The sequence below is a fragment of the Bufo bufo genome, chromosome 3 (genome assembly GCF_905171765.1).
Source record: "Bufo bufo chromosome 3, aBufBuf1.1, whole genome shotgun sequence".
NCBI lineage: Eukaryota > Metazoa > Chordata > Amphibia > Anura > Bufonidae > Bufo > Bufo bufo.
In genome coordinates, this window is record NC_053391.1 from 653716236 (window position 1) to 653727917 (window position 11682).

The 11682-nt window shown below is 42.7% G+C and overlaps 1 protein-coding gene across 1 annotated transcript in view; it reads left to right on the forward strand.

Moving 5' to 3' along the window:
* PDGFD (platelet derived growth factor D) overlaps positions 1-6998 on the forward strand; it is a 237123-nt gene extending 230125 nt beyond the window's left edge. The window contains exon 7 of the mRNA XM_040426276.1: positions 4970-6998. Within this exon, the coding sequence (XP_040282210.1) occupies positions 4970-5101 (132 nt within the window). The 3' untranslated portion in view covers positions 5102-6998. The remainder of the gene's footprint in view (positions 1-4969) is intronic.
* The last annotated feature ends 4684 nt before the right edge of the window (positions 6999-11682 follow it).

The following is an 11682-nucleotide window of genomic DNA, read 5'->3' on the forward strand; positions in this document are numbered from 1 at the left end:
CCTGGCATTGCACCCGCTACTTACAAAAAAATGTGCTTCGTGACGAAGTCATTTGTCACAAAGAGAATTTTTGGGTGGGATTCGGCGAATCAGCCGAATTGAACTTTTAAGAAATTCGCTCATCTCTAATTAGGATGATTACACTACTTACATGCATAATACTATCATAAAAGATTTGCACTCAGTAATTAGATACAAACCGTGTTTGCAAACCTCTTTACTAATAAATTATTTATTCATTAATTTATAAATGATTATTTTTTTATGCTGTTTAATTAAATGTTAAACTTGATTCATTTCATTAAACTGCATTTAATTGTGCAGATATTCACCGTATGATCCTTACTTTTGTAGAAATCTGCTATACATTTCGTCGTTCTTCTCCTTGATTAATACCGTTAGATTAATATCTTTCAAGTTAACTTCTAATTGACCATGGCCTCATTTGCTTAAAAGATAAATCTTATAATCTTACATTTTAAGGCCAGGAATTTTGATTAGAAAAGATTTATGAAACTGTATAAAAGAAAAACAGGCTTTTTTGCCCTAAGCAACCAATTACAGTGCAGCTATTGTTTTTCAGGAGCAGAATACAAAATTCTGTGCTGTGATTGGTTGCTAAGGTCAACAAAGAAAGTGACCCCACCCATGTTGCACTGAAAACCTTATTTACATTAAAAAAACTTTTTTCTTGCACCTACCCTACATGATGGTATACTTACTTTAAACTGATTTTGGAGATGACAGACTCTATTCCGAGGAGTTGTCAAAGTGTTTAATACTGATGACCTATCCTTGTCAGTGATTACAGTCTTCTTGGGTATGATGCCACAAGGTTTGCACACCTGGATTTTGGGATTTCTTGCCATTCTTGTCTGCAGATCCTCTCAAGCTCTTTCAGGTTGGATGGGGAACATCAGTGGAGAGCTGTCTTCAGGTCTTTCCAGAGATATTCAATTGGGTTCAAGTCAGGGTTCTGGCTGGGCCACTGAAGGACAGTAAAAGAGTTGTAGCTAAGCAACTATTGTGTTGTCTTGGTTGTGTGCTTAGGGTCATTGTCTTGGTAGATGAATCTTTAGTCCAGTCTGAGGTCCAAGGCACTCTGGATCAGGTTCCCAGCAAGATTATCTCTGTACTTTGTTCCATTCAGCTTTCCCTCTACCCTGACTAGTCTCCCTGTCCCAGCCGCTGAAAAACACCCCATATCATAATGCTGCTTTCTTCCAGACATGGCACTTAAAATTGAAGCTAAAAAGTTTAATCTTGGTTTCATCAGACCAGGGAATCTTTTTTGAGTCTGAGAGTCCATTAGGTGTTTTTTTTTTCAATCTCCAGGCTGGCTTTCATAAGTCTTACTGAGGAGAGGCTTCTTAGGCTATATGCACACGACCATATGTGTTTTGCGGTCTGCAGACTGCAGATCTGCAAAAAAAAAAAAAACGATCCGTTTTTTTTGTGGATCTGTTTTTCTTGCAGATCCATTGTAATAATGCCTATCCTTGTCCGCAAACTAGAAAAAGTAGGACATGCACTATTTTTTTTGCGGGCAACGGAACGTACATACTGATGCACAGCGTGCTGTCCGCGTTTTTTTGCGGACCCATTGAAATGAATGGGTCCGCATCCAATCCACACAAAAAAAACGGAACGTTCACAGAAACAAACAACGTTCGTGTGCATCTAGCCTTACTGAGGATAGGCATTTTTCTGGCCACTCTATCATGTAGCCCAGATTGGTAGAGCACTGCAGTGATGGTTGATCTTTCGGAAGTCTCTCCCATCTGCACACAGAAACTTTGGAGTTTAGCTAGAGTGACCATTGGGCTCTTCGTCACCTCTCTTACCAATGCCCTTCTTCCCCAATTACTTATTTTGGTGAAGCTGCCATCTCTAGGAAGAGTCCTAGTTGTTCCAAACTTCTCCCATTTATGAATTATGGAGGCCACTGTGCTCTTGCCAGTGGCGTAGGGATCGCCATAACAACCATAGCAGTGGCTATGGGGCCCCTACGCCACTGGGGGCCCGTCCGGACCGCATTTTTTATTATTTTTTTTTTATATTAACACACACACAGTAAAAACACACAGGCAGCCAGGCACGACCGCCCGCCCAGTGTAGTGGGCGGGGTGCGGGCGGTCCGCGGCTCGGGCCTGGCTGGTGGGAAGGCAAGGAGGAGTAGTCAGGTCAGGACTGGAGGCTGAAGCAGACGGGCCCGGGGCGCACTGCCGCATGAGCAGAAGAAGAGGTAGGCGGTGGAGGGGGCCGGAACGGGGGCGTACCTGAGGGATGGAGGCGGAGCCAGGCACCAGAGCCGCAGCGCAGGAAAGATTTCCTCCTAGTAACTAGATTGGGAGGAGGAGGCGGACTCAGGCGGTGGAGGGGGCGGGGCTGGGCCGTGGAGGGGGCGGGGCCGGGCTGTGGAGGGGGCTGGGCCGGTCGGGCCGTGGACGGGGGGGGGTTACCTGTTGTAGAGGGACTAGGGAGAGAGAGGGAGTGCGGCCGCACTGACTGCCCGAAACTAGTCTGAGACTGAGCAGAGCAGGCGCAGCTCAAACTCAGCGTGAGAGAGAGGAACCTTACCTCACAGACACAGTCACTAGTCCTACTCACTCCAGTCCAGACCAGTCCTAAGTCAGTGGTCTCCAGAGTCCAGACTCCAGTCTCCGTCCAGTCCAGTCCAGTGACAGTCCTGCTGTGCCAGTGCCACTCCAGTCTGTGCCTGCTGTCTGTGTGACTACAGTGACAGTGACTGTAAAAGTAAGTGATGTGATTCACTTGAATTTAAAGGGACACTGACAGGCCCAATAGGAATATTTAGGTATATATATGACAGTACAGGTCTTATAAAGTGTATTAGAATCATCTAAGTATACCCCCTGTCCACCTTATAAATACAGTAAACTGAAGTTTTATAACCTGCTTGAATCGTCTTCATTCTGCCCAGGGGGCAGCGTTTCATCTCCACTTGCGCCCAGCCAGCCTCGCTCATAAATATTCACTTCGCTGGGCGGCTACTCTGAAGCGCTGCTCTGAACTGTGCCCGGCGCATGCGCATAAAGCAGGGGCTGCATCGGCCTCTGAGATGCAGACTGTGCGCAGGCGCGATGCGATCCCGGCCAGTGAGGGTGCCGGGCGCATGCGCTGAAGATGAGCCGGAGGCCGATGCCCATAGTATTGTATTGGGCATGCGCCGGATCTTGCGTCGGGGACAGTAGTAGCCGCCCAGCGAAGTGAATATTAATGAGCTGGGCGGCGCTTCAAAACGGCAGTTGGGGGCGGCTGGCTGGGCGCAAGTGGAGATGAAACGCCGCCCCTGGGCAGATTGAAGACGATTCAAGCAGGTTATAAACTTCAGTTTACTGTATTTATAAGGTGGACAGGGGGGATACTTATATGATTCTCATACACTTTATAAGACCTGTACTGTCATATATCTACCTAAATATGCTTATTGGGCCTGTCAGTGTCCCTTTAAGGAAGTGAGATTATTGAGAACTTATGATGTCTGAGATAATCTAAATTCTTAAGTTAAAAGAGCTGCCTGCAGACTCAGAGTGGGGCCCCCAAGTCCTCAGGATTCTCTTGGGGCCCAAGAGAAGCAAGTGGCGCCCTCCTTATCCTTGCAGGTCTGCAGGCAGCTCTTTTTAACTTCAGAATTCAGATCATCAGACTCTCACTAATTACAAATTACAGCACACACCCTGCGCCCTGGCCTGTAGTGTCCACCATCAGACAGGGGAGGGAAGAAACCCCAGAACTAGAGTGTGACCCCCAACACATTGGGGGGCACACTGACACTCTAGTTCTGGTGTTTCTTTTCTTCCCTCCCCTGTCTGATGGTGGACACTACAGGCCAGGGCTGAGTCTGATGATCTGATGTTAAAAAGAGATGCCAGCAGTGATAAGGAGGGCGCCCCTTCCTTCTTTTGGGGGGCACACTCTTATATGACAGACATAAAGGTACTTTTACAGTTGCGGCAGGACGGATCCGGCAGGCTGTTCAGCCTGTCGGATCCGTCCTGCCGCTATTTCGCTGGACCGCTGCTCCGTCCCCTTTGACTATAATGGGGATGGGGGCGGAGCTCCAGCGCAGCACGGCACTGCGCGGTGAGAGGCCGCCGGACGAAAAAGTCGGAATTGCAGTACTTTTCGGCCGCCAGCCTTTCACCGCACACTGCCGCGCTGCACTGGCACTCTGTCCCCGTACCCATTATAGTCAATGGGGATGGAGTGGCGGCAAGGCGAAATAGCGGCAGGACGGATCCAACAGGCTGAACAGCCTGTCGGATCCGTCCTGCCGCAAGTGTGAAACTGCTCATGGCGGTGGGAGATCTAGGATGGGTGTTTGGGTGGGAGCTCTGGAAGGGGTGGTGGGAGGCCCGATAGATATGTGGGGGCTGGGGGGGGGGCCATAAATTTTCAATGCAGCAGAATTTAACATAATCCTGTCTCTGATCTCTACAAGTGTTTCTTTCCACCATATGACTTGGTTTTTCCTTTGACATACAGTGTTAGCTGTGAGACCTTCTATAAATATGGGGATGTGCCAGATCAAGTGGATTTACCACAGGTGGACTCCATTCAAGATATACAAACATTTCAAAGATGATCAAGAGAATTAGAAGGCCCCCCGAGCTAATTTTAAAGTGTCATAGCAAACGGTCTGAATACTTATGTTTATGCAAATATTTAGTTTTTCCATTTTAACAAATTTGCTAAAAATATCTAAAACTCTGTTTTCACTTTCTTATTATGGAGTTTTGGGTGCAGATTGATGGGGGAAACGTATTATTTTATTTTACCACAGGGCCGCAACAGAACAAAATGTGAAGAAAGTTAAAGGGTCTAAAGACTTTCATTATACATCATGTCTTACGATTCAACATTAGACAGATTTAATGCAAACCAGACAATAAAATATCATACTAGTAATATAATATGTTCATTCATTTTTATTGTGTTTTTGTAGGTCCTGAAGGTCATGCCTGAAGTCGCATACACTAAGAAAAAGACTAAAAGCAAGACTATGTCTATAGTAGACATTCAGCTGGAGCACCATGAGAGATGTGATTGCATCTGCAGTTCTCGCCCACCTCGATAAGAATGTACTAGATGAAAATGAGAAATCTCTTTCATGGACTTTTGTTGAATTTTCATCAATTTCTTTATTAGTGATCTTAATAATAACCTACTAAGGCCTGGTTCAGACGGCTGTTCTGACTTCCATCCGCAAAACACAAATGTTTGTCAATCTGTTTGGACATTTATATGGCGTACAGGTGCGTCTGTTTCACTTGAATGAATAAGTATTGGATGGAAAATAAACAAGAATGATACACACTAGAAATTTCTCAGTCCATGCCGAAAAAATGGACGGATGAATTGCACCATACTTTAATGGGTCCGTGTGCTATGCGGTTACAGTCCAGGTTGCACATGGACGAAAGAATACAGTTATGTGAATCAGGCCTAAATATATGTTGTGCTCGGGATACAGTGTTGCTTATGAGAATTATTATATTCCATAGCTTACTACAGGCAGTATTGGATTCTTAGTCAATGTACTGTACTGTAAAAGGATCATTACATTCTGAGGAACTGCTAAATTAATTACAATAATAGAGCTCGTTTTGGAACACTTTATTGCTAAATATGCTTATTGTTGGATCAGGAATCCTTGGGTCTAGCAGAGGACATGATACCGAGATGTTCCATTTCTAATCACATAATTTTTGTCATCACTCTATGACACCAGCTTCCCTAACCTCCAACCATCAACTGTCAAGAGAAATATATAATACACAGTTTCATTGTGTCTACCAAAGCAGAAGCCATAGTTAACCAGTGGTTCTCTGCTCTGGCTCATAGGTTTGGAACCCCACATCTCCCTCTTTATGACATCTAATAAGGCATATTAAAAAAGTGTTGTCAAGATTTGAAAGACCTTTAAAGTGGTTATCCCAGAAAAAAATATTTATGCCCTATCCACCAGAACAGGGCAGAACAGTGGGAGTCCAACTGGTGGAACTTCTAGCGCTCCCAAGAATGGAGGGTCCACAAATCCCCCCTCTGAATAGATTGGTAGTGCATTTGTTGATCTACCACTCCATGGGACTCTTCTTCTATGAGACTGATGGAGAAATCCAACCCGAGCAATTTCCTGACATGTCAAAAAGACATCTCAAGAAATATTACTGGGTATTTGAACATCTTTTACCATCACCAGTACTCAAAACACAGGGTCATAGAAAACTGCATACAAATGTTAGCTTTGAAGGTCCAAAGATATTTAGATAAAAGCAAGTCCACCATATCCAACTCACTATCTTTTACTCCCAGGTGAGCTGCACGGGATGGTAAGTGTTCTTGACGATGATTATACAAAGGGTCATGGTATTCTTAAGAGTGATTGGACAGGACTGTCAATAGAGCTCCATAAGAATAAATAACACTCAACAATATCATGTCAAAGATTTCAAGTGATGGACAACCACAAGCACCAAGATCGTTCCAAAGCACCTCAGACTCTTCACTTGATGAATTGGTATTGCACTTAGGCCTTTGATCTACTATTTCCATAGAATTTTCTGTTCTTTGACATAAAATTGGATGTTTAGCAAACACTTTGGTTTTAGAGATCCTTTAGAAACATTTTGTATTCTAAAAATAGCAAGCAAATTCTAATTTGGTTGCTGAAACATTATGTTCCATCAAGGTTTAATCATGGATTTGCACAGCTGGAGCCTGTAGGTACACATTCTATGAGGCTTTTCCAGACCAATCCATCCATGAGAAACACCATCTGTAGAACATAGATTATGTTAAACTCAAAATGAATCTAAAATTATCAAGGAAAGAGCATACACTTAACATGCAGAACAACAACACCCCCCTTGCATTACAATTAGGATTGGACCTATTGTGTCTAATGATAGATTCAACCTTAGTAATAACATGTACTCACAGAAAGCGTATCTCGAAGAGGGATAATCAATTAGCTTACAGAAAAAAAAAAACCTCTAAAACATAACCTTTAATGTATCATGTAAAAATGCACAAATTATAGATACCCCCACAACGATTAACAAACCTAAAATCTTAAATATGCCCACAATTAAAGTGTAGCCAAATACAAAGACAGATACTGTGGCATTTACTGGGCACAATGTATGGATGATACCATAGTAATAACATACCACCCTGTCTCCAGACACATGTTATGTGTTTTCCAGGTAAATTCACTTGAATGACATGTCATATTTGGTCTTAAAGGGGTTGTCTCACTTCAGCAAGTGTAATTTTTCATGTAGAGAAACTTAATACAAGGCACTTAGTAATGTATTTTGTATTCATTTTTCTATCACGTTATACACTGTTCATTTTCATGGTTACGACCAGACTGCAATCCATCAGCGGCGGTCGTCCTTGCACACTATAGGAAAAAGTGTCGGCCTCTCTGGTGACCGGAATCGTGGGAGCTCACATAAGCTAGTGCTTTTTCCTATAGTGTGCAAGCACGGTCATAACCAAGGAAACGAGCAGTGTATAATGTGAAAGAAAAATGAATCAAGCCAGTAAAGGAAGCAATATGGACAATTCACAATACATAAGTAAGTGCCTTGTATTAAGATTCTCTACGCAATAAATGCTATTTGCTGAAGTGAGACAACCCCTTTAATATACATTTACAATTAGTAATATAATTTGGATTATTACAGCTAGAATATACTACAAGCACTAATACTACTTACATGCAGGAGTTTGTATTCATTGCGACATTTAGGGATATTTATGAAAAGGAAATTTTGGCCAAAAAGAAAGTTGGTATTATGTGATATTATTTGTCTACAGTATATCTGCACCTGTTTCACAAACTGTAGACATAGTCTAGTTGTTTCATGGTCAGGCCCTCATAAGATATTCATGTGAAAGTCCTCTTTTTTAAAAAAAAAAAACAGGCCGATGGGGGACAAGGTCAGGGATCACCATATACTGACCAGAACTGCTGAGATCATATCCCCTGGGCTTAGCGCTGATACGTACCTCTCAGCATTTACTGCCAAGAACTACCGAGATCAGGCCCCCTGGGCTTAGTGCTGATACCTCTCGGCGTATACCGGCCAAATCTGCTGAAATTGTAAAATTTGAGTGCCGATAATCTCATGTGTATATATTATGTAATCCAGAACTAATTTTAGGGATCTGTTTAATATTATAATCATATTTATTGTTATGCGACTTTTCACACTTACTTTGCTGTATAAATCAGGAGAGCATGTGCAGAGTCATCTCATTATTATTGGAGTGAGAATGACAGCTCTCCTACCTACTAATGGCCTAGATAAGGCAGGATAGTAATAATACACACACACTTCAGGCTCAGTATGCATGCCCCTTGTCACTCCCATGTCTTTGGATGAAGACCTATATGCCATCAATTTCTGTAGACTGTATTGGTAAAGCACAAACACTCATCTGTATTATCTGTCTATACAGACAATACAGGAAGGACGTGTATACCTCTACACCTCCAATTTAACTCTAAGAAAATTTTAGTGAAAGTAAAATGAAATACATAAAACATTCCCTTTAAAACGTTATCATACTTAGAATTGTAGACCATCCAGTGTAACGAGAAATGCAGTCAAAAATTATCTTTTAACATGTCAACGATACATGTCATTATCCCTTTGTTGGAGTATGTGATTTTGGACAACCACCAAATTGCAGCTAGAAGTGCATTTAGTTTGATTTTTTTCCCTGTAAATTACAGTACAAGAAGATTGTCCACTCTGGTCTTGTCAACTCATAATTTGTATATTGCACTTTCCGAGTTCATTTCGAGGACAGTAGAAGTTTCTGACTCTGACTAGTGCCAAGTCAGAAATAACTAAAAATTGAAATGAAAAAAAATTTAAATATTTTATGAAAAAAAAAAAAAAACATTTCAAGGAATAGGAACAAGGGATGTTTTGCAGATGTTCCTTGTGTTTTCAACGGAGCAATTAAGTGAATTTATGCAAATAGCAATAAATGGTGTGCCTACATATTTTGTACTTCATGAATGACCTTTTTGAGTATACTTTCATTATGAAACGTGTAGCAATTTAAGTGTAGCAATTAATTTAGCAAGGTAAACAAATGGATGTTTCACGTTTTTTGTTTTGACTATTTTTACTATATAATTCTGCATCTCAATTAGAAAAAGATTAGTCCTAAGATTAAGAACAAGCAACTTTTTATGGTTATTACAGCAGTATTTTTTACAGTATGTTTACTGTGCCTAAACTTGTATAAATTAAAATAATCAGCTTTAAGTTAATTAGCGCTGCTGTATACTGCTTCCTAGGATGTGCTTTATTTATATTGGAAAAATATCCTGAAATTGAAATATTTTTTTAAAGTAAAATAAAAATTCTAAAATCACAGGTGCATGTCAGACAGCGAATAGATTTGCTAAAGTAAGAGTTTGTGCCCAGACTATACAACATGGGGTTGAAAGAAAGAAAAAAATCTGCTTGTTTTAGTGGTGACTGGGTTTACAGCCGGGGTAAGATTTTACTTAGTACTTACTGCTTCAATAATAAGGTATTTTACATGTTAAGGCATACACGTCCCATTCCTGTTTTCTTTTTCTTCATGGTTACTGTTTCGGTGCATTTCCTAAAATTAAAAGAAAAAAGAAAAACAATGTGTTTTTGCTATTGGTTATTTTCAATTTAATCTTAAATGAGTTTGTAGTGAATAGTAAATACTATTAACTGAAATATGCGAGATCTAAACAAATCAAATTTCTCATTAATTTCCCAAAAGCTTTGGCTTCTAATCTGAATTTTTGGGGGATTTGTTGCTCTTGTTGCTCACAGAATGGCGGCTCATATTTCGCAGTTCAAAATAAAGAGTAGAAGGCATTCTTTTACCAGAGAAGGGATAATTTTTTTCTGTTTACCCATAATCATATATGCAGGGGCGGATTGGCCATAGACTCTGTTGGGGTGGTATAATGTGCCACAATATGGTATTGCGGGCCCTGCCTTCCATCAATTTTGGCCCAAGTACAAAACAGGGCCACTATTTGTTTTTTCTCCAGGGACACTTTTGTCACGGCCATGGCTATGACCGTGACTCCTGAACCGCATGCGGTTGTCAGCGGTTTTCTTTGGTTGTCAATCACAGGTGAGGGCTGTGGTATTTTTCTCACCTGTGGTTGCCGCTGGCAACAGTATGTATGTGGCAGCGTAGCAGTCTGAGCTGTGCCATTGCAGCTTGCTATGTTGTGCATGCGGTTTTGTGTGATGTGTGTATGTGTGCACTTCCTTTTTTTGTTATTGTGTGCACGTCCCCTTTAAGTGGTGTTTTCCCTTCCCTGGTGTTGGAAGGGTTAATCTCCTTCCTAGTGTGTGTGTGCACTGGGTGTGTCCGACTGTGGGGTGTGGCTTCTTGGCCTATAAAGCCTCACTGCTTTTGCAGGCCTGCAGGTTGCTTCAGCCATGCTTAGCTGAAAGCAGCCTCCTGTCTTTACTACCTGCCAGTAAGAGCCACCCCTGTGGTCATAACCATAATGTCTCATTAAGTTATTTCTAGTTATGTGTGATGTCCGTTTGATGTTTACATGTGATTTTGTGCAGCTAATGGATCTGGGTCCCTGTGTGGGGATGCGTTTGTGATCTGCACCCTGCTTACACAGGGATCCAGTCAGCAAGGCTGTGGAGGTAGGTGGAACTCTTTGTTCACCTGCCATATCCATAGAGCTGTTTATGTCTCCCCTTTTCCAGCAGCTTGGCCGTTGAGACTCCTCTCCTCCGTGTCTAGAGGAGTGGGTTGTCTTACTCAGCTCCTAGTTTAGGGCCATCTTGAGGGCTAGCAGGACTTCTAGGTTCCGGAGCATGAGCCCTCCTACCATCAAGGTTGGCTCATGTAGCTAGGAGTCAGGGTCAGGTTAGGGATGCCTTTAGGAGTTGACCTGCTCCCTAATCCTGTCTTCATGGCCAAGCAGCCATAACATCACCGGGCTCCACACGGCTGAGGATTTCCCCCATCCTCAGCCATGACAACTTTAAAGGGATTCTGTCACCAAGTTTTGGGCTTTAGAGCTGCGGACATGCACGGCTAGATCGCCGCTAGCATGTCCACAATATACCGGTCCTATAGGGCTGTGTGCTTTTATTTTCTTTAAAAAAGGATTTTAGAGATATGTAAATTAGTCTTGTATGTGTCCAAGGGGCTGTACGAACCTTCCTGGAGCCCAGCCACGCCCGCCTGTGAAGGAACCCAGCACCGCCTGCGTCCTCCGAATCTCCTCCTTTCATCAACGATAGATTGCCGTAATCTCGCGATGCGCGAGCTCACGCATGTGCAGTGCCAGTATAGTGTTCCTTCCCTGTGCTGGAATCAGCCTCAGAGAAAGAACTGCGCATGCGCGAGATTATGGTACTCTATCGTTGATGAAAGGAGGAGATTCGGAGGACATAGGCGGTGTTGGGCTCCTTTACAGGCGGGCGTGGCTGGGCTCCAGGAAGGTTCGTACAGCCCCTCTATAGCCCAAAACTTGGTGACAGAATCCCTTTAAGTTCCCAGTCCGCCCCTGCATATATGTCATGTCACTTTGACATTACTAATGCTGACTTGGTGTTAAAGAGCTTGATAGGGTATCTCTCTGCCCCTTTCAATATATTCCCCCAA